Here is a 23,680-nt window from a genome sequence, read left to right as displayed (position 1 = left end):
ATAAAGCTGTCTAATCCGCACTCTGCCTCTGTTTCTATTGGCTAATCCACACACTGCCTCTGTTTCTATTTCTATTGGCTAATCCACACACTGCCTCTGTTTCTATTGGCTAATCCACACACTGCCTCTGTTTCTATTGGCTAATCCACGCACTGCCTCTGTTTCTATTGGCTAATCCACACACTGCCTCTGTTTCTATTGTCTTATGCCGTTATAGAGGCTAATTTTACACAGGCAACACTTTAAAGTCGTAGCCCGTGACACATATCATCTCCATCTTTGCCGCTTGGCGCTTGTTGCTGTGTTGTTTCTGCAGTACACTCCCCAGAGATCACCTGTCAATCAAACAGTGTAGGCGGAGCTTAGATGTTGTGTTGATGACATTTGCGTGTCTGTAGGTGGCGCTCTTCTCTCTGTCTGTTCAGCCATGGCGGCCGGCTATCGCTGCTCATGCTAACTACACAGTTGTTATTCTTCTGTTCATTCCAAACAAAGTGACAACACTGCTGCTGGAAATGTAAAACGCGTCACTTCCTCTGAGCTAGAGGGTCTTTTCCCTGGAAAGTACCAGTGTTTAGAACAGCAAATGTGAATGTTTTCATGAACTGATATATAGGTTGTATCTATCACATTTATATTAATCGGAGATAGAAAGTAGCAAAATCAAGATTATTTATATGAAAATCGCAGTAAAGGCATTTCCCAGCGAGCATTTTTCGGTTGAAAAGACGTTTAAAAAACGTTTAGGGTCAACGTTGAAAAAACGTGCAAGGAAGGTTTGAAAGTGAAAGTTTTTTCACCCACTATTTGCAGACGTTTATTGAACGTTCAGATTTAGACCATATTTCACCAGGTTCTTAAATTAAAAATTCAGCAGCGCACACGGGATTCGAACCCCGCTTTCCCACATTCAAGCCAGTCCGCTTAACGCGCTGAGCTATACATTTTCTTATACTCTATAGAGAGCTGGGCATATATATACTCTATCTCGCACACAACTTGTCGACTACATGATTGTCGACGATCGGGAGTTAAGTTATTTTATGTGATGTGTACGAGACTATTATATTAATGTAACAGACTAAAATTATGTTGTGTGTGTGTGTTGTCTATAGGCTGTAGCCTATGGCTTCAGAGGTTACTTCATTTAACACCAGAGACTGAGGAGGTACACAGAGCCTCGTATACAGTCTGTTACAATAACATAGCGTGCCCAGAGCACTTGGTGCAGACCGGTGCAGACTTGCTTTGGTCTAGTCTAGTCAGTCACGGTTAGTATAGCTAGCAATTAAGTACTTGCGCATGCATGTTGCGGCAGGAACTGAATTCATTATTTTATAGTATTGTGCTAAACTATTAACCATAGTTGTGTCCTGGAAGCTTTTTGCTGGCACCACATAGCCTATATAGTCCCATATTTATGATATTTCATGTGACATAAAATGCGTTGAAATGTAGTTTTCGTATAGACCAGATTTCAACTCTCAGTTACACAATAAAATGGACAAATGCCAATCCACACACTATCAATATTGCCTCTATTCCAAGCTACAACAAATGTTTTAACAATATGATGAACCGAATTGTGTTTTTTTACACGTTGACGTTGTAACCGCATTTTAGCCGGTTGAAAAGAGGGTGAAATTAGGTCTTAGACGTTCAAACCCAATATCACCCAGATTTCAACTAAAAATCAACGTTGAAAAAACGTTTTGTGCTCGCTGGGTTTAGACGGGTAGTTTTTTCCCAAAGCCTACTTTTACCCACATTAACTAACTGTGTCCTTGTTGTCCATGACGATATGTTTCTGAGAATGGGGAACCGTATCCTTCGAGCAGCAAGTAATGCCACACATCCTGTACTGCTGATACAGGATAGATGCAGGGTTGAAGTGCTTCTGAAGTGGCTACAGCTGCAGTATCCCTGCTGACTGGCTGCTGCTGCTGCTGCTGCTGCTTCTGCTGCTGCTGGTTACCTTTTACAATCATTGAATTGTCTCTGTATGGAGTTGTGAATACAGCCCCTCTCCTCCTGACTCTGTGTTCACACCACAGGCCTTCATGTGTCTGAACCACTGCTCATCAGATCTGATGTTTTTGACGTGTCAGATCTCTTCTAAGATCTAATGTGTATCTGATGCACTTAGAACTGACATCAACAACACACATGCATGTACAGAGTAACAATAACAAAGATGTTTTTTTGTTTTGTTACAATTTTGGTGTGACTTTGAGCTTTTCGGCATCTTAAAATAGTAATCAAGTCGGCTATCTGTCTTTCTTTCTGTTGTTGCATTGAAACAAGTTTAACTGGGCAGTGGTGGCCCAACGGTTAGAGAAGCGAGCTTGTGACCGGGAAAGGTCGTCGGTTCAATCCCCGGGACCGGTGGGGGAAAGTGAAAAGGCAGCGCTTCCCCCTCCCCCATTACCACCACTGAGGTGCCCTTGAGCAAGGCCCTTAACCCCCAACCGCTCCAGTGGAGCTGCTCAGTGGCCAGCAGATCAGACTGTGGTTGTACTGGTCAGCTTCCAGATATGAATGTGAATGTGAACAGGGCGCTCCTGAAAAAGAGAGCAATGCTCTCAGTGAGACTCCCCCTGTATAAATAAAGGTTAAATAAATTAATAAATTAAAAAATCAATTAGCCAAAGACTGATGGAGGAAAACACTTTAAGGCTCAATACAAAACAAAATGATTTCTTAATATGGCTGTTTATATTGCATGACATTGCAATCCAAACCAAGAACAAGAGGTTCATCTTTTGTTTGTCCTGTCCAATCCTGAATGAACCCCCAAATTGCTTTCATGGTGATAAAATGCTGTTATTGTAGATATAGACTAAGAAGCCACAGACCCTGCTTCTAATGATGGTATTATCTTCTCCTCTCTAACAGTGATCTCCTCCATCATGGAGGTTCCCCGGAGGCCTCAGCCAGCCTCCCTCAAACTGCCTCTCCGCAGGCCGCCGTCCTCCGACCGCTCTCCCCTCGGAGCTGCAGAGAAGCACATGGACAAAGAGCTGCTGAAAGAAAGACGGCGAGAGAGGAACGACCGCAGCGCCGAGGAAGGAACGGACCAAGTCGGAGACGAGACGTTCAATCCAGAGGAGGAGACGAAGGAGTCGGACGTATCTGTGTTTGTGGAGGCGCCGTCCGAAGCCTCGGAGAGAGACGAGGAACTTTTAGATACAGACGTTTCCCCTGCAGAGGCACTTTCGGAACTTTCCTCACATGATGGCTGGTCAGTAGCAGAGGAGGAGACGTCGCCGGGGGAGGAGGTGGAGGAGGCCAGGAAGCGCTCTGAAGAAGAGGTGGAGGAGACCAGGAAGCGCTCTGAAGAGGAGGTGGAGGAGACCAGGAAGCGCTCTGAAGAGGAGGCGGCAGCAGCTAAGGAGAGGGCGGCCCAGAGACAGCTGATGGCTATGGAGGAGCTCGTCCAGACTGAGAGGAATTACCTTCGACTGCTGCAAGTCAGCAGCGTCACCATCAGGAGCAACCTGCGCAAAGTACAGGTATCAACTGTGTGTGTGTGTGTGTGTGTGTGTGTGTGTGTGTGTGTGTGTGTGTGTGTGTGTGTGTCAGCCCTATGCATGATTATGGCAGGGAGGCGCTAATTCTGATGATTTTGCTGAATGTTGTGATCATGATTATTTCCTTAGGGTTCAGGAAACCGAAACAAGGTTGTGTGATTAAAACTGTTTAAACCATTCTGATCAGAATCAGAATCACTTTTATTGCCACAGTGTGCAAGTTACATACAAGGAATCTGAATCTAAAGGAGCATTGCACACTATTTGTATGGGAAGGGTGTTGGTAAGCTAAATATTATGCTATAGGTCAGTAGTACCAAGATGGAAAATCTCAGCAGGGGGGGGGGGGGGGGAATGAACCATGCTTTCCTCTCCCTCAGCAGTCATCATCGCAGTTCCCTTGAGCAAGGCACCTCACCCCAAACTGCAACGGTGGAGCTTCTCAGTGAACCAACAGTAGCATGGTTCTACTGAGCAGCTCCAACGTGTGGAAACAATCGCCATGTTTACTGTCATGGAGCCATATATCTAACCTTGCTTGCAAGATGGATAACCTCGCGAGATCAAAAGAGATTCTCTCGACGTCTCCATCTTGTCATGCACAGGCAGTTAAGATGATTGGTCGAACCATGCCGGCCCGACCAATCAGCGGCAGCCGTAGGCGGGCTCAGGCTCGTCTGGGCAAGTAGTGGGTACATGGTCTTTGTAGTTCTTTTCACTCGTCAACATGGCTGCCGCCGCGGAAGTGACAGGCAGTCTGAATGAAATTGAATGTAACGTTCCCAATTCTATGTATTAAATTCTAAAAAACGACCCTCAACATTTGGGAAGGCTAAGCCACACAACTAGTTCGTTATAATCTAACTAAATGCTGCGAAGGTGACTTTACGACCGTGAGGACTCAATCAATGAATACCACGGAGATCAAGCACAGGCACCTTCGGCGATCTGATTGGTTGAAGTTAACACCCACCAGCGGTGATAGACAGATGGGTCATCCAATCACCTGCCAAGTAGCTTGGAAAAAGTGCCCGCCTCCGTCAGCGGGTCTGGTTACTGCATTCCCAGATCGACTGGTTTAGTGAAACTATGTGGAGCTATACCGTCCATCTGGCAGCGTCAGGTTACCATATATCCCCATTGTTAGAATGTGTTTAAAAGCCTGAATGGAATAAAAATGCTCCAAACACCTCACTCAGAATAAACGGGCCAAAACCGACTGATGTTTCGGCAAAAGGCCCAAAACGTGCTGAAGGGATGTTGCCGAGTGGGTTGGTGCTGAAAGGTAGCCGTTGAGGAAGACAAATGCATGTTGTATATTCATCACTTTTACGCATGTCACAACATGCTGTACTGATGAAATGTGTCGTGGATGTAAACACCAGACCGTATTAGACCACATCCCATGTAAACAGTTATCCTAAAATCTACAATCGGAATGATTTCAATCAGAATGATTTCAATCAGAATGATTTCAATCAGAATGATAAAAGTGTGCATGTAAGCACAGCTATTGAGAAGTGTGAAGCAGAGCTTTGCATGCTCAGCTGACTTTGACACAAAATACACAACATCTGTGTATTTTGTTCCCCTTTTTTTTTGTTCTTTGCATACACATTGTTTTGTATGTGGATCTTTCTAGCTCAGTCAACCTTCCTTTGACAAATACAGGTTACAAAATGTCATACAGGGATTAGCTTAGTCCTATCTGCATCCCAGCAACATCAGTCTCACCAGAACACCAGACCAGCTTTGGCGATAGGATGGAGAGGACTAGGGACTAGAATAAATTCTATTTTTTGTGGACTAGGGACTAGAATAAATTCAAATTTTTGTGGACTAGGGGCTAAAATAAATTCTCATTTTTGTGGCCTTGGGACTAACATAAATTATCATTTTTGTGGCCTAGGGACTAAAATAAATTATATTTTTTGTGGACTAGGGCCTAGAATAAATTCTAATTTTTGTGGACTAGGAACTAGAATAAATTCTCACTTTTGTGGACTAGGGCCTAGAATACATTCTCACTTTTGTGGCCTAGGGACTAAAATAAATTATATTTTTTGTGGACTAGGGCCTAAAATAAATTCAAATTTTTGTGGACTAGGGACTAGAATAAATTCTCATTTTTGTGGACTAGGGACTGAAATAAATTCTCATTTTTGTGGACTAGGGACTGAAATAAATTCTCATTTTTGTGGACTAGGGACTAGGGAAATAAATGCAGATGCTTGTTGTCCGGCTGAAGGACACGTGTCCCTCCTCCCTGCTGCCTCTTACAGTACTTCATGTACACTATATCCTTCTGATAATACAATACCTCATTTAAAATACAATAAATCCTATGATCGCACATTAAATAAAGAGTCATAAATTGACACAGCAGCATCCAGAGGAACGCTTATGTTGAAGCTGTTCAATGCTTTATTATCATTAGCTTTAAGGTGTCTTCCATCACGGTTGAATAAGACTTTCTTATTGCTGCGCTGAAACCAGGACTCATAAAAACAGAAGGGAATTGGGCTTTATGGGATGGAAGAACTGAGCTATGAACGGGCACATGAACAATAAAACACAGAGAGAGAGAGAGAGAGAGAGAGAGAGAGAGAGAGAGAGAGAGAGAGAGAGAGAGAGAGAGAGAGAGAGAGAGGGAAATGAAGGAGTGGAACGGGTAAGCTATGGACTGATGAGGTAAGGAGGGAGTGGAAGTAGGAGGAAAATGGGCGACTGGGTGGCGAGATAGATAGGCCATCAAGAGAGAGATCTGTCTCGGTTATGTGGCGTTAGTCAAAGGTAATATTGAGAGAGCGAATGCAAATGTGCGATGCAGTAATGGATGAGTGGAATTAAGGAGACTGCGATGTGAGAGAGAGAGAGAGAGAGAGAGAGAGAGAGGTGTAAAAAGGTGAAGGACAAAATACATGTTCTTGAACGTACACCTCCCATTGATTTCTAATGGTTAAGGATTATTTCCTGTTTTTTTGCAGCCCTTATAGGACCACCTCCCTGATGATAGATAGAGGAAAGGATCAGGGTCAAGGAGAGGGAGGGCCGGGCCGGCGGGCGGGCGGCCGGGCCGGCGGGCGCAGCAGCAGCAGAGAAAACGTAGAATAACTGCACAGATGAATGATCTCATTGTCGGGCAGGAACGTCGCTGGCTTGTTCTCTGTGGAGATGTGCAGATTGTTCAGTTTTCCACCACTAAAGTGTGTCCACTGTTCTCCCATTACAAGAGAACGCAGTGTCACAAAGTGGCTCTGTATCAGCCGTGCATTCACATTCTCTTGCATATCTAGAGAGCAGACAACATGCATACACATGCATGCTCATGCATTGCATTAGTTAGACATTTATTAAACGTGTAAATCAATTTATTCGCTTAAAGAGCATGGTGCAGCCAGGTTAGACACCACTTTCTATTAATATGTGGGACTTTTATGTTGTAATTAGGATTCTCTTTTGTTTTTTGTTTTTCCCCCACACACACATAGCTGCATCTAGACTGGTTTTTGTGAAGCATCTGGCATGAAAAGCTGCAAATCGAGCAATAACACCTGTGACGATTTGAATAAACAATAAATGTTCCCTCGGATCATTACCTCCGTACGCCGAGCGTCTGTCCCGGTCTGTCCGTCCGTGGAGAGGCCGCTCGCTGCAATAGATGTCCTCCACTCTGGAGTCATATTACCTAACCATAGATAGAGCCCAAACTAAACAGAAAGTAAACTGTTGCTTTTGTCGGGGAAATGGCGGAGCAGAGTGTTCTTGCCGAAATGCATTCTGGGCAGTGTCGAATTATCGTACCAGAGCAGAGGGTCAAAATGCTATTGGTTTTGGCGGTAAATTATCGTACAAATTAGGGTCGGCACCATGGACGATGGCCGATGCCATCGACCCCCATCGAAAATATAAGCGATGTGATGTATAGTTTTTGAGATATTAACGTTTGTTTGGCACAACTCATACTATTAACTGCCGCGGGGTTCCACATTTCTGGGTGTCAAGTGACGTCACGCTGATTCGTCCTATACTGCAGTTAATTAATTACACAACAGTTCATTCAGAAAGCATGATAATATCCTCAACACAATTCATGTTTGTGTGAATGAAGTGGCACATCATAATCATATTTAAAGTTAGCTTACATAATGGTGCCCATTATTCTGCCCCAGGATGTGTGTGTTTGTGCTGTGCTCCTGTAGCATTCAGCCTCTGTTTGCTGGATACATATTTTGCCAACTGCACACTGTGGACAGTCAGTCTCCCTTGGCTGTTTTTACACCAATGCACGTATTCCAGTTGCACACCAGATGTGATGTCACAGTACACCAGATGTGATGTCACAGTACACCAGATGTGATGTCACAGTACACCAGATGTGATGTCACAGTAAACAGTTTGCCTCTGTTCAAGAGAAGCGAGTGATGGCATGATGGGATCGGTGACAACGTGAACCAGGCCCATGATGCAACAAGCAAAAGATGAAAGAACCAATCACATTTGGGCAAAAATACAGTTGTCAAATTTTCCCTATCAGTAATGTTTTGTAGTACCATGACAGTCTTCACTATTGTCCTTCCAAGAATACTAATTTGTACTGGAAGAAGATATCCTGTTCAACATTTTTCAGTTTGTTTACATGTGGCTAGCATGTCACTCCTTCACATCCGAATAGCTGTAGCCACTTAGCTTAGCGAGCACAGCTTCAAGGTTAGGTTTTTCCAGACCTATGAAATGGATTACATTTAGGACAAATGAAATCAAGACAGTGATCAAGTCAAAATAGGTACATACAGTATCAACACATCAGTTTGGGTGTTTTGGGGCCAAGCCTAAAATCCCCATGTGAAGTGATTATGCTGAGTCTGCAACTCTGCATGTACGGCTGACTGCTAAACCTCACATGTAGGCAGAATGTCAGAGAGTTGGTTGTGAGTGTGCATGAAGGATAATATCAGTCATGTTTTGTGTGTGTGTGTGTGTGTGTGTGTGTGTGTGTGTGTGCGTGTGTGCGTGCATGCGTGTGTGTGTGTGTGTGTGTGTGCGTGCGTGTGTGTGTGTGTCCAGCCTCCTCTGGTCGGCCTGGACAGCATGTTCCTGCACATCGAGGAGGTGATCGAGGTGTCGGGCCGACTCCTCAGCCTGCTGGACCAGAAGCATGTCCAGCCTGGAGATCCACTCTTCCTGGAGACACTCTGTAAGGGGCACAACACGCACGCACGCACACGCACACACACAGACATACACACACACACACACTTAACCCGCCCAATACACATAGCACATACCTAGAGCTGTCGTCTTTGACTGGAAGTATTTTCATCTGGCTGGAATCCCATTTTTACCACGTGGACCTGAAAGTTGTTGCCAGGCGATATCAGCCAAAAACTCCCCTCTGCTGATTGGCTGGAGTGACATTTGCTGCCTGGCAACAGCAGCCTGAGCATTCCACCAGGAAGCAGAGAGAACGCTGCTGACTTCAGGAACGCTGTTTCCTCTCTAGACCCAAACAATTTTACGTGTTTCCCAAACTTTTCTTTTTCTGGGGACCCACTCTTTTAAAACATGACAAACCATCACGACCCAATTCACAATAGGTCTATAAATAAGTACAAGTGAATTTGTGCATAAATGAACGTTCCTGACCTATTTTTACATAAATTTCCACATCACCTCATATTCTATTGAATAGGTAAACCAGCCATTTTGAAGATGTATATGTTTGATAAATCACAACCTATGTGTGTGTTAGTCAAGTCAAGTCAAGTCAAGTTTATTTATAGAGCACATTTACAACGACACAGGCCGATCAAAGTGCTTTACAGGTAAAAACACAGAGCATAAAGCAGGTACAAATGCATTAATCAGAGAGCAAGGTGCAGTACAAGGTGCAGTAAAACAAGTAATAAAAATGGGTAGAAGTTGAAAGCCAAAATGAGTAAAAAGAATAAAATAAATAAATAAACGAAAGGTGCAGAAAAAGCTCAACTCGAGTCAAAAGCCAGGGAGAAGAGGTGGGTCTTTAGTAGAGATTTAAAATAAACTAGACTCTGGGCTGATCTAATAGCGAGGGGGAGGCTGTTCCAGAGCCTAGGGGCAGCAGCTGTGAAGGCTCTGTCTCCTCTGGACTTTAACTTTGTCCTGGGCACCTCCAGCAGCAGTTGGTCAGCGGACCTTAGGGCTCTGGATGGGGCGTGGTGGACCAGGAGCTCGGCGAGATAAGAAGGGGCTAGCCCGTTTAGTGCTATAAAAACAATCAGCAGCAGTTTAAAATCAATGCGTTGACGGACGGGGAGCCAGACAGTGGAGAGAGGCCAGGACAGGTGTGACATGGTCTCGCTTTTTGGTCCTAGTAAGAAGACGTGTTAGGCCTATTGAAAACATATACCGTACACATGTTCAATACTTTATGAATGAGACCAAATACAATGCACTTAGGCATTACATCGCCTGTTAGAGTTAACAGGTGATGTAATTATTTTTTATTTCTTAACACTAAAACAATTGAGACATTTTAAATAAAAGACCGTGGAAAAAAATCAGCAAATTTATTTGGCGACCCAAATCAAATCTCCTGTGACACCACCTGCGTGAAACACTGCTCTAGAGACAGACAGATCACATGACTCTGTCCACACCGCCAGGAAGGAAGTCAAGCCTTCACACCTCCACATGTTATCACATATGCATGAGGTTATCTAGACCAGTTCACACCTACAGCTCAGCAAAGCCCTTTACACACACACACGCACACGCACACACACACACACACACACGCACACACACACACACACACACGCACACACACACACACACACACGCACACACACACACGCACACACACACACACACACACACACGCACACACACACACGCACACACACACACACACACACACACACACACACGCACACACACACGCACGCACACACACACACACACACACGCACACACACACACGCACACACACACACACACCACGCACACACACGCACACACACACACACACACACGCACACACACACACACACGCACACACACACACGTACACACACACACATACACACACACACACACACAGAGGTCATTGTCAGGGCCGTTGAAACTTGTTTATGCAGTTTATGACATAATAAAGCCAAGTCATAGTGACAAAGTCAAAGTGACAAAGTCAAAGGAGTAGAGTTTCTCTGTCCAAGTGTTTGACTAATGCCATACAATACTCCATGATTTTAAGGCCAATAAACACAACGGTAATCAGTATTGACAAGTATAGTGTTGACAAGTAAATTGTCAACTAAACTATATGGGGTAAAATAATCCTGGCAGTCTTCTAGTTCAGTGGTTCATTTTTTCACAGGAAGGACCCCTAAACTGACAAAGTTTAGACCAGAGGTTCTCAAATGTTTTTCAGCCAAGGACCCCTTACAAGATAGAAAATATACCGGGGACCCCCTCATTCTGATTTGTGATTTTGGGCTAAGCTTAATTGTTTCCACGGTAACGTGCTTGACTTTTAATTTGATAGGTTTGTTATTAGAATGTAATCCATGAACCATTTTAGATTTAAAGCATAAACTATTTTCGTTGAACTATGAAGATTTTGCAAAAAAAAAGATATATATATTTTTTTATTACATTACATTTACATTACGTCATTTAGCAGACGCTTTTGTTTTGTCCAAAGCGACTTACAATATCACAATTTGTCAACAGTACAGAAAACCACTATGCAACACAATCAATGACAGCCAAGATATTTTGATAGACTAGCACCATGTAGGAAGTAGTTTGAGAAGGAATAAGTAATGTGTAGCTTTTTTTTTTTTTATTAAAAAAAAAAATATATATATATATATATTTTTTTTTTACCTGAAAACTTTTCGCGGACCCCCTGGCAAAGTGCCACGGACCCCTGGGGGTCCGCGGACCCCCATTTGAGAACCACTGGTTTAGACCACGGACCCCCATTTGATAGGATTTTGTCCCACGGTCCCCCATATGATAATAAGATTGATGCTTTTAGATGTTTTATTACAGAAAGTGTATAAAACCCATGACCAAAATAGTCATTGTGTCACTTATGAATGGAATTATAGCTAAAATAAATTACCCCCCTTTTGGCTGGGGACCCCCTGGAACCCCCTCAAGTAGGGTAAAAGCCATTTTCTTCTGTTTCACAAATGAGCAGTGACTACGTTTTGCCTCCAAAGGATAACAGTCATGTTAAATCAAATCTCTGAAGTGTATATCTGCTTGTCTTTCTGGCAGGTGATTCGTTCCTCAGTCTGTCTTCAGACATCGAGGTGGCCTATAAGGAATTCTTGGCCAACTACAACAACATCACAGCCGTGGAGAACGACTTCAAACAGAAGGAGGAGCTCTGGACCGAGGTCGTCCGAGTCATCAAGACCTCAGCGTACGTTCACATCATCTTCTACTGTTTCCCAGACTCATCGTGCACACAGTCGTTGTGCAGTAAGACCATTTGGATAAAAGTGACTACCGTAAATTCCGGACTATAAGCCGCACCGGTGTATAAGCCGCACCTGCAAAGTTGACTATTTTTTTCTTATATAAGCCGCACCGGACTATAAGCCGCGGGTGTTTTAATGTTTTTTTTTTTTTTTTTTTTTTGTGTTTTAATGTTTAATTACCATATGTAAGGGTTCATGCACAGAGGGGATTGTCGGGAAAGAGATGGCTGTTTGAGGAAGCTCCCATTTATTAACATTTCAACAAAACAACATAACACAACACCACCTGTGTTGTTTTTTACAGTGCACACAGTGTCATACAGTGTCATACAGTGTGGTGAAAAGAGGGCAAGAGAGGAAATTAAAACTTATTATAGTTATATAGGATTTATAGTTAGAAAGAGTGCTAAAAAAGAGAGATTTTTTTTTTTTTTTTTTTGAAAAAATCCATAGATAAGCCGCACCGTTATACCGCAGGGGCCAAAAAAGGCCAAAAAACGGGAAAAAAGGTGCGGCTTATAGTCCGGAATTTCACCGAAGATGTGAAGATTTCAATAAGGACTTTCTTCTTTAGGCATAAATAGGGTCCCTGCCCCATCCAGGGTCACAGGAAGTGTTCTAATATATTTTTTTAGCATTGAGGCATCATTTAAACATGGCTAACCTGACGCTGCCAGATGGTTTGTTTTCACAGAACCATCTTGGAGCACACTCGGAAAAACCTTTGAAAGGGGCAGGCACTTTTTTTTTTTAAGCTACTTGGCAGCTGATTGGATGAACCATCTGTCTATCACGTCTATCACAGGCTCGCTTCTCGCTGGCGTCACTACCAAAGCCCGCCCCTAGCTGCCTCACAGGATGCTGATTGGTGCAAACCGCTGGTGGATCGGATTCAAACCAATAGATCGGAGCGTGCCGAGATGGATTTGTCATGTGATCGTGATGTCATCATGATCTTGTGCAAATCCAGCAGCCTCGCGAGGTCAAAAGAATCAGCTGCAGCAAGTGGTCACTGCTTACAAATATCAATCACTGCACGAAGAACCGACTTTCCGGGACTTTGCACAACTGCAAAGAGATCCACTTTGCAGGTGTTTGTGGCACAGTGGGGGAAAGTACCACACAGTGTCCGCATATTGAGTCCCTAAGAGGTCATTTACTTGCTCGGAAAGCAGGTTTATCATGCAGTGAATCTTTTGCTTTTCGCATAAAAGAATGTGGTAGACAAAAAGTGATAGACATACTGTTGTAGGACACAGTAACAAGTATACAGCTCCACTGACAAAAGGTACGATGTTATATAATTGTATTTGTATAAAAGATTGTTTGCTGCGCACCTAAATAGTCTTGTTTGTGAGGGCAAAAAGAGAAAAAATGTCCCAACAATATAAAAAAATAAAACAAGGTGCAGGGTGGTTTTGTCGTTGGAGAGACTGCCAACTTACTAAAAGCTCAGAGGCCTGTTTCCTGTAACAGCCGATGTGTGACGTGTCCTCACTGTCCTGCCAAAGTGTCCTTTAGGAAGACATTGAACCCCAAGCTTATTCGTTTATTAGTGGGCGTTCAAAAGACACACTCAATGCAACAACTGCATGACACAATACGCCACAGATGTACCACTCACCTACCTTTGGGTCATCACAGTGGCATCAGTGTTGTTGAACCTTGTCGTTCCTCTCTCCGATTCCTCTCTGTCCAGGCCCGAGGTGAACGCCACCTCTCTGAGTTTCTTCCTGGTGATGCCGGTGCAGCGGATCGCCCGCTACCCGCTCCTCCTGCAGACCATCAAGAAGCACACGGACCCCGCTCACCCCGCCTACAGCCTGCTGGAGCAGACCGCTCACACGGCCATCGCCTTAAACTGCCGCATCAACGAGTACAAGCGCTTCCGGGAAGTCGGTGAGAGGGATTAGCAACATGACCGCCTGCTACTATCATACGATCTGATAGCAGTGAATGTGTAACGTTATTCAAAAATAATAAACCAATATGTAGCGTGTAGCTCAATGTGTAGTTATAGCTACCAATGAGACTGTAAGGCCATTTGTGCTATTGGTGCTAACATCCCAGACCCACATCAAAATATGAGCTGCAGTGTCAAAACCCAGGGGGGCTGTTGCCTGTTAAAAGTTGCCCTCTGTTTAGGGATGCACGATCCACATTTTTTCACTTCCGATCCGATTCCGATACCTGAATTTGGATATCTGCCGATACCAAAAATATATATATATATATATATATATATATATCCCCCCCCTATTTGTGAATTAGTGCCAATATAGGCACCCAATACCGATATTGGATCGGATCGGCCCCATCCCTACTCTGTATGACTAACTGACCTCTGTATGACTAACTGACCTCTGTATGAACTGAACCTTGTCTTTTGATTGTAGCTGACAAATACAAGAAGACGGAGACGCTGACCATCAAAGACAAGTTCAACCGCTTCAACAGCCACAGCATCGCAAAGAAGACGGCAAGACTCAGCCAGCACATCAAACACGAGACTGGGATAGCAGCCAGGGTAGGCCAGCTAGGACTAACTGAAACTGAGTTTTATAGCAGCCAGGGTAGGCCAGCTAGGACTAACTGAAACTGAGTTTTATAGCAGCCAGGGTAGGCCAGCTAGGACTAACTGAAACTGAGTTTTATAGCAGCCAGGGTAGGCCAGCTAGGACTAACTGAAACTGAGTTTTATAGCAGCCAGGGTAGGCCAGCTAGGACTAACTGAAACTGAGTTTTATAGCAGCCAGGGTAGGCCAGCTAGGACTAACTGAAACTGAGTTTTATAGCAGCCAGGGTAGGCCAGCTAGGACTAACTGAAACTGAGTTTTATAGCAGCCAGGGTAGGCCAGCTAGGACAAAGTGAAACTGAGTTTTATAGCAGCCAGGGTAGGCCAGCTAGGACTAACTGAAACTGAGTTTTATAGCAGCCAGGGTAGGCCAGCTAGGACAAAGTGAAACTGAGTTTTATAGCAGCCAGGGTAGGCCAGCTAGGACAAAGTGAAACTGAGTTTTATAGCAGCCAGGGTAGGCCAGCTAGGACTAACTGAAACTGAGTTTTATAGCAGCCAGGGTAGGCCAGCTAGGACTAACTGAAACTGAGTTTTATAGCAGCCAGGGTAGGCCAGCAAGGACTAACTGAAACTGAGTTTTATAGCAGCCAGGGTAGGCCAGCTAGGACTAACTGAAACTGAGTTTTATAGCAGCCAGGGTAGGCCAACTAGGACTAACTGAAACTGAGTTTTATAGCAGCCAGGGTAGGCCAGCTAGGACTAACTGAAACTGAGTTTTATAGCAGCCAGGGTAGGCCAGCTAGGACTAACTGAAACTGAGTTTTATAGCAGCCAGGGTAGGCCAGCAAGGACTAACTGAAACTGAGTTTTATAGCAGCCAGGGTAGGCCAGCAAGGACTAACTGAAACTGAGTTTTATAGCAGCCAGGGTAGGCCAGCTAGGACTAACTGAAACTGAGTTTTATAGCAGCCAGGGTAGGCCAGCTAGGACTAACTGAAACTGAGTTTTATAGCAGCCAGGGTAGGCCAGCAAGGACTAACTGAAACTGAGTTTTATAGCAGCCAGGGTAGGCCAGCTAGGACTAACTGAAACTGAGTTTTGCCACTTTCCACTTTTCGGACTTAAATTTGAATAGTTTCCTCGATGGTTGGATTGGTTTCATGGCCCTAAAGACCCATGAAATCCATTCAAAGCACATGGTTAAAAATAACGGGCATAAATTGCTAAATGGAGTTGTTTTTCCTCATTGCTGAATGGTGGATACTTGGATTTCGTTGGTAAAAAAGCCAATTCATAAAAACCCACCGTGGAAAAAAAAGTCATTTTATCTCAAGTCCTGAAAGGTTTTTGGCCATCAGCAGCTGAATGTAGCTATGAACACGACATGACAAACACCTTAGTAAAACCTCCTTCTCAATGTTATCTCTTTGTTATCGCCCAGCAAATAAAAGACATGACGTGATAGCTACTGTACACACATCGCTCATAATATAAACATATAGCTGTCTGTCTGTGGGCCTCTGTGTCGTAAAGCTGTTCCCCTTCGACTTGACTAAAGTGGCTTTAACTGCAGCCTGGCATACAGATGAACCTGTGCATCACTTACTTTACTGTACACAGTGTACACACTGTACACACAGCTGTTCTGACTGTTTGCGGGCAGTGCGAGAGGCTCTGATTGCATCTATGTAGTGGTCTGCAGCAGCTTGTTGATTGTCTTGCTCAGTGTGAAAGCAAGTTCAGGTAGAAACCTATCCTTCCCTTCCCAGTACCATGTGACTAAATGCACCACATTGTCCTTCAGAATTCAAACTTATATCTGCAATTGAAAATGTTCCAGTTCCAGCTCCTCGCTCTCTTCCTCCGTTAAAACTGCATGTTTTTGAATGGAGTTTGGTTATATGTTCGCTGCTCCGCTAGTCTCGGCTACCAGACGTTTGGTGAGCAGCGCCAACAGCGGCGGTCACACACTGACGCAACTCATTGCATTTTTAAAAGTATCGGTACTAAATTAACGTGGTATAGTACCGTTTTTAACGACATGGTACCGTGGTACCATTGTAGTACCGGTATACCGTGCATCCCTAGTAGGGAGACCTTGATTTGGGTTCAAGCCCATAGTTTGACCTTGACCTCTGACCTCTCTGTAGAGGAGGGGGAAGATAAGAGCTCCCCTGTGAGGATCAATGAAGTATGATATTGCATTGATGTTTCTGCATGTGAATGACCCTGAAGCTAACTCTCTGGGCCACTGAGCCAGAAAACAGTCTTCCTGTCCTCACCCTGCCTCCAGTCCTCACCCTGCCTCCAGTCCTCACCCTGCCTCCGGTCCTCACCCTGCCTCCAGTCCTCACCCTGCCTCCAGTCCTCACCCTGCCTGAGTCCAGCCACACCTCACTAATTAATAATTAACCAGAGCGGTGTTAAATAGGCCTGTAGAGAGAGCAGAGGATATGACCTGTTTAACCAGAGAGGTGTTAAACAGACCTGTAGAGAGAGCAGAGGATATGACCTGTTTAACCAGAGAGGTGTTAAACAGACCTGTAGAGAGAGCAGAGGATATGACCTGTTTAACCAGAGCGGTGTTAAATAGGCCTGTAGAGAGAGCAGAGGATATGACCTGTTTAACCAGAGAGGTGTTAAATAGGCCTGTAGAGAGAGCAGAGGATATGACCTGTTTAACCAGAGAGGTGTTAAATAGGCCTGTAGAGAGAGCAGAGGATATGACCTGTTTAACCAGAGCGGTGTTAAATAGGCCTGTAGAGAGAGCAGAGGATATGACCTGTTTAACCAGAGCGGTGTTAAATAGGCCTGTAGAGAGAGCAGAGGATATGACCTGTTTAACCAGAGCGGTGTTAAATAGGCCTGTAGAGAGAGCAGAGGATATGACCTGTTTAACCAGAGAGGTGTTAAACAGACCTGTAGAGAGAGCAGAGGATATGACCTGTTCATGAACTGGCTGTCTTTCTCTGGGCTGCTATGTGGACTCCCCAAGGTGCCATCCACTGCTACGCTTAGTACACTTTCCATTTCAATATGGATTTTGAGATCTCCAAGAGTTCTTTTTACAACACATCTGCAGACAACCACACTGGGCATGAAAATGTCACATGTATGTCTCCCATCATGGCTGTATTTGTTTTCAATATTTCCATCGTCATCGCGTTATTCCACTCTTTTTTCGTCTCTTTTTTAACAAAGCTTACGTGTTTCTATCTGCGTAACATTTTGAGGCTCAACAAATTTTTGATTTTGAGGCTCTACAAATTTTTGATTTTGAGGCTCGAAAAAACCCCGAACCCATTTTTCTTGTGTGCATCCAGATCTGTCATTTCATGCTTTCCGTTGTGAGCGGACGATTAAAAAGCTGCATTGAAACAAACAAGTGTAACCTAAGAGGACAGAATGTACCCTGTGTGCATGTACTAGTGTAGTATTAATATTGAATGATGATCGTTGTAAGACTTTGTAGAAAGGCAGTGAAGCTCGGATGGGGAGCAGCTCCAGCACGTGGCTAGAATCCATGTAGACAAAATGCATCTGCCTGCAGCATGAAACCAGCGTTCTTCAGTCGTCATGGGGGAATCTATATGGTTTGGTACGTTTTGTACATAATGTTGATTTCATAGAACATCATCCCAGCGGTGCTTAAACAATTCCAAGACGGCAACTAAACGAGGAATTCTCTCATCCTGGGACACAAAAATATAAATGTGATGTTCTGTATGTCCCCTCTGTGTTCCTGACACTTTGTTATGTTGCCCCGTCAGAAGCCTAACGTTCTCTATGTCCTCTCTGTGTGTTCTGTTCCAGCTGGTGGACGAGGAGTTTGACGCCCTGGAAGGTTTCTTTTACGTGTTGGAGAGCGGAATCCTGGAGCTGCTGGAGAACGTGGAGATGTACCTGCACCATCTACAGGTAGGCGGAGCAAATTGTGCACACCCTTTTTCTTTTTCAGCATCATCGCTCTTCACACTCACTTTGGGTGAGGGTTAGGGTAACATTGCCAACATGAAATCTCACAATCATTTGTACCCAATACCTTGATAATGATAATGTGACGATATTTTGTGGAAATTATGAAATTATTAGCATTAGTGGGATAACGTGCATATGATGGTAAAGCAGGTAGAGGCATTCATTGTTCATTTCTCTCTACAACGCGACTGTAGAACAGTCAAATCAGCTTAAGCCTAAGCTATATCACGATATTACGATAACCAAAATCCCAGAGGATCTCTAGTCTGATATCACAATATCGATATTATATCAATATATCGTCCACCTCTACTTTAAGCAGAAGGGAGTGTCTATCTGTTCTCCCAGTCAGATGTTAGCAGTCAGTCCATGCAAAGCCTCAGAAGTTACCAGTGGACATGCAGCTTTAGACTGTCAACGTTATCCATGAGCCAGTGGCTGTGTGTGGTTGAGTCAGACGTTCCTCCAGAGCCTGAGGTCTCAAACAGACTTTTCTGCTGTGTACCTTTCCACTCTCAAGTTCTCCTCTGAGGAACCTCTGTTCCCCCTCCTCTTTCTATTCCTCACCAGAGGCGTCTGCTCTCAACAAGGAGTAGTGTTGTATCCCCCTCTTCTAAACATGTTCCTACTTCCTTATATAGGATGAATCAGCGTGACGTCACTTGACACCCAGAAATGCGGAACCCCGCGGCAGTTAATAGTATGAGTTGTGCCAAACAAACGTTAATATCTCAAAAACTATACATGACATTGCTTATATTTTGACATTCTGAGTGAGAACAGAAGTAGCTCAAGAGTTTGATGTATACAGTATGCATGTCGTGTTAAAGTTATGTGAACTGTCGCAGTTTTTAAAATGTAAACAGAGTTAGCCGGCTAGAGTCAGACACGCAAGCCCCATGCCACTTGGGCTCCATAGGGTTCCATTGCCGTTGCCACCCAGTGACGCGGTTTGTTTACCAAAATGCTGCTTGGCTGATCCCTTGTATACTGTACAGTGCAGTGTATTTCCTCTACTTCTTTACAGTACAGTGTAAATATACAGTTAATACATACAGTGTATTACAGTGTATATACAGTGTATATACAGTACAGTGTTTTCGGGCCGGGGGTAGTGGGGGTGGGACGGTGGTTTAAGCGCGTGTCGTACGACGGCGCCCGCCCGGAGAATTTGCACGGATTTACTTTTCTATAACAGTTTGTGCTTTGTACCATTTATTACTCTATACAAGTGATGTTATATGATGTCATGTTTGTAGCATATGTAGCTTCATGCTGCTTTTCTTGGCCAGGTCCCCCAAACAATATATATCTTATTTTGAAGCAGCGGTGGGCAGGATGTAGCAGCGGTGGGCCGCTGCTACTAAATGCATATAGAGGAAACCCTGCAGTATAGCCATTTTCTCATTTCCCCATCTGTTCATATTTTCCTTCCTTCTTTTTCCTCCCCCTTCTCTCTACTGCTGTTTTCTTTTCTTCTTCTCCCACAAAAAGTTGACTTTACTCTTTACCATTTAGGCATTTAGCTGATGCAATTTCAATAGTGACTTACGGTATTATATGCTCTTACATATTGTGTAACTTGTAAATCTTGTTTCCTTGCTTCCTTCCTTCCTTCCTTCCTCACTCTTAAGTCGCAGTATTCATTTTGATATGAAACAAAGAAAGGATTTGTGATGCTGTATCAGCTGTAACCACCATTTTTTGTTTGGTATTTTTTAGACAAAAGACGAAAATGATTAAGCTTTTGATAGAAATCTGAGTACCGTAATATAGAATTGTAGTGTATCATTGTTTAAGCACTAAAAACCAGTCAGTGTTGGTAAATTCCATAATCCCACAATCAGCCAGCCTGTTAATCAAAAGTAGTCTAGGAACATAAAACTTGTGCAGAGTGCAACAGTGTGACACTCAGCTCTTCTTCGTTGGTCTCCAGAGCTTCCTGGCTGCTAAAACAGAGGAGTTTGACTTGGACATGGACGGAGAGAAACCAGCCGTTTCCTACAAGGAGATCACCACCGCTCTCAGACAATGGATACTTCCTACATTTGTGAGTCAAGTGTTTTGTTCTTGGCCGGGCGATGCAGGAAATCCAGACTAACAGACTACACCATGCACGCCCGACCAAGCCGGAGGTAGCACGGGGGCCCGAACCTGTGACCCTTGTGTTTGTAGGCAGGGAATCAGACGCCCAGGCCAGAGAACACTTTATTTTAACGATAAGGCCTTGGCCACACTGATCCGTCAGAAAATGGACAGAACGGATAGACGGATAGATTTATGTCCGTTGCATGTACAAGTAACCTACTTGTACAGCAGGTGGCGGTAAGCAGCTTAAAGGTGTTAGCGACCCGCCTATAAACCGAGAGAAGAAGAAAGCTGGCGTCAGCTAGCTATTAGCTCTGTGCGCTACGTTACTTATGTGGCAATAAAATGCCACTGAATGACCAGATTAGATGGTGAAATCAGACGGTGACACTGACTATCACGTTGTACAACAGCGGGATGGTGTACACAGCATTAATTATAGCCTCCTTCACCGCCTCGGCCGCCATCTTCTTTGAAAAGTTGAAACAAATCTCGGAACGCCTCCTCTCGAGACCTCGACTCTGATTGGCTAAACGGACAGTGACTATCCATCCGATACGTCCATCCAGAAAAAGTTCATCCCTCTTCAACTTTCTGTCCATCAAAACGTATGCAAATTTTCTGGATACGTACGCTTCTGAGTGCTCCACGGACAGTCGGACAGCTGTCATTGAAAATGAATGGAAGTGAACAGAGGAATGAACGCACACGGACAGACACCACGGATCAGTGTGGCCAAGGCCTAAGAGGAGCTGTCGATCAGCACCACACAGAAATCAGAAACTAAAAGTGCGGGTCTGTCTACAATAGGTTAATTAACAAATAATTGATTACAAATTAAATAACGGTATCAATCAACAATGAAGAAATGCATTCTCATACATAATAATAATAATATTTATTTTGTTTCGCAAATGATTTGGCGGGCCACTTGCAATACATTCGCGGCTCCACCAGTGGGTCCCGGCCCACAGGTTGGGAATGGCTGCACTACACAATCAGTTTTGTAATTTCCATCAAAAGCACATAGTGTAGTTTCTGTGTGCCGTGTGAGAATCTCATTCCAACGCTACGTGTTTACCTACATGTTTACCTAATAGGCCGCAGGGGATGCTGACATTGACTTATGCTTGTCTACGTGTTTACTTAATAGGCCGCAGGCGATGCTGACATTGCTTGTCTATGTGTTTTTCTGTGCTAGGAAGTCACATGTATTCTCTGAGGAGTCATATGACCCTGATCACACCAGTGTCTGGTTGATATGCCTCTCTGTCCTGTCTTTGCTGTCTCGTAGTCCTGTCCTAGTCACCTGAACATTCAGTTTAAGGACTGATTTAAAGCATTTCTTGTTAACTGTCAAAGCAGTGAATGGTTTGTCTCCCACTTTAACTTCAGAGCCGTCTTATCAGCAGACATCTTCTGACTGTTCCAATGGTCAGTTTAAAAACTAAAGATGACTAAGCATTAGAGCTGTGCATCTTCACTGATCTCACGATTCGATACGATTCGATTATACAAGTCTACGATTCGATTCGATTCGATTATACGATGCATCTTAAATCGATGCATCACTTTTTCCGCAATACATGATTTATTTTTTCTCACTTTCTTTTTTCTCACTGTGTGGCTACTTTTAAAATAAAAGTGCATTTGGAATTGCATTGTATTATGATCCATAATTAAAATAAACAACTGCATGTACTTACATTCTATTTTATTTGATTATAAAAAAAAAAAAATTTTTTTTTTTTTAATAATCGATTTTTGATATTTGTTAATCAATTCAGAATCGTCCTATTAAGCATCGCGATGCATCTCTGAATCGATTATTTTCGGCAGCTCTACTAAGCATCTGAAATCAGGGCGCCTAAACTTTGGAACAATTTGCCTGGAGAAATGCATTCATCTAGATGTCCTGAACATCATTGAAAAGCCGGTTTATGGGGATTTAGACCTGACACACACAGTCACAGAAAACAACAGTTTGCCAATGTTTAACATGCAGACCACTCCTTCTATCACTCCATCCAGGAGACGAGGATGCAGAAGTTGATCCACAAGCCGCTGTGTGCGCTCCGCGACCTCCTGGTGGGCCCGAGGAACCTGATCAGGAAGAGGCTGGACAAGCTGCTCGACTACGAAATGATAGAAGCTCGATCCACCCTGAGCTACGACGAGCAGGCCGTGGCCAACACATACAGGTACATAGAGAGGGGAGGGGAGGCTGGGCTGGTGTCTGGAGGGACCGTCCCATAACTGGAGGCTCACAGGTTCGATCCCTGTAAATAGACGAAATTGTGAGCAAGATCCTGATATCTGATCTCATCCTCTCCTCTCCTCTCCTCTCCTCTCCTCTCCTCTCCTCTCCTCTCCTCTCCTCTCCTCTCCTCTCCTCTCAGGACGATCAACACGCTGCTCCTGAACGAGCTCCCTCAGTTTAACGGCCTGGCTCTGCAGATGATGTGGAGCACGTTGGGGACGTTCAGCTGTCTGCATAAAGACTTGGCTTCAGACATGGAGCAGCTGTTTCAGGGCTTCGCACAACAGGTAACAGCACTATAAACACTATCATGTGTAGTGGGAATCGAACCCCGAAACCCCGAAACCCCGGCATTGTTAGTGCTGTGCTCTAAAGTCAAAACCACACCGGCAGGAGAAAGTCGGGTGGAGAAAGTGGAAAAGCAGCGCTTCCCCCTCCCTCATTACCACCACTGAGGTGCCCTTTAGCAAGGCACCTTTCACAGAGCAAAGTTACAAAGTGCTTCACAAGAGTAACATGGGAGAGTCTTGCAGTCGTCTGACAACAGAAACCGAAAGACATGTCAGTGACAACACCTGTATTGTGTTGAAACACAAAATAAGGGATCACAGACAGAGTCGGACGAGACGGAAAGAGAACCGATTTAGATCCTGTTAAAATTAAGCGGAAGTATGTCAGCCATGTTTGTGAAAATAGTTTATAGAAAACAGCTGAGTTGTCATAAACCCTTCCCCTCATCTCTCTCTCTCTCTCTCTCTCCCTCTCTCTCTCTCTCTCCCTCCCCCCTCTCTCTCTCTCTCTCTCTCTCCCTCCCTCCCTCTCTCTCTCTCT

At 44.2% G+C, this 23,680-nt stretch overlaps 1 protein-coding gene across 1 annotated transcript in view; it reads left to right on the top strand.

Moving 5' to 3' along the window:
• Window positions 1-2,909: 2,909 nt before the first annotated feature.
• Window positions 2,910-23,680, top strand: part of LOC310790219 (rho guanine nucleotide exchange factor 37-like) — a gene marked incomplete at both ends in the record, with an annotated part of 32,796 nt that continues 12,025 nt past the window's right edge. Inside the window, 9 exons of the mRNA XM_083651892.1 lie at window positions 2,910-3,512; window positions 8,598-8,727; window positions 11,799-11,946; window positions 13,704-13,903; window positions 14,401-14,531; window positions 18,337-18,441; window positions 20,438-20,551; window positions 22,621-22,790; window positions 22,989-23,136. Coding sequence (XP_083508018.1) covers window positions 2,910-3,512; window positions 8,598-8,727; window positions 11,799-11,946; window positions 13,704-13,903; window positions 14,401-14,531; window positions 18,337-18,441; window positions 20,438-20,551; window positions 22,621-22,790; window positions 22,989-23,136 — 1,749 coding nt within the window. The remainder of the gene's footprint in view (window positions 3,513-8,597; window positions 8,728-11,798; window positions 11,947-13,703; window positions 13,904-14,400; window positions 14,532-18,336; window positions 18,442-20,437; window positions 20,552-22,620; window positions 22,791-22,988; window positions 23,137-23,680) is intronic.

The sequence above is a fragment of the Poromitra crassiceps genome (genome assembly GCF_964638095.1).
Source record: "Poromitra crassiceps genome assembly, chromosome: 15".
NCBI lineage: Eukaryota > Metazoa > Chordata > Actinopteri > Beryciformes > Melamphaidae > Poromitra > Poromitra crassiceps.
Note: the sequence above shows the minus strand (reverse complement) of the source record. Positions and strands in the feature narration are given on the sequence as shown.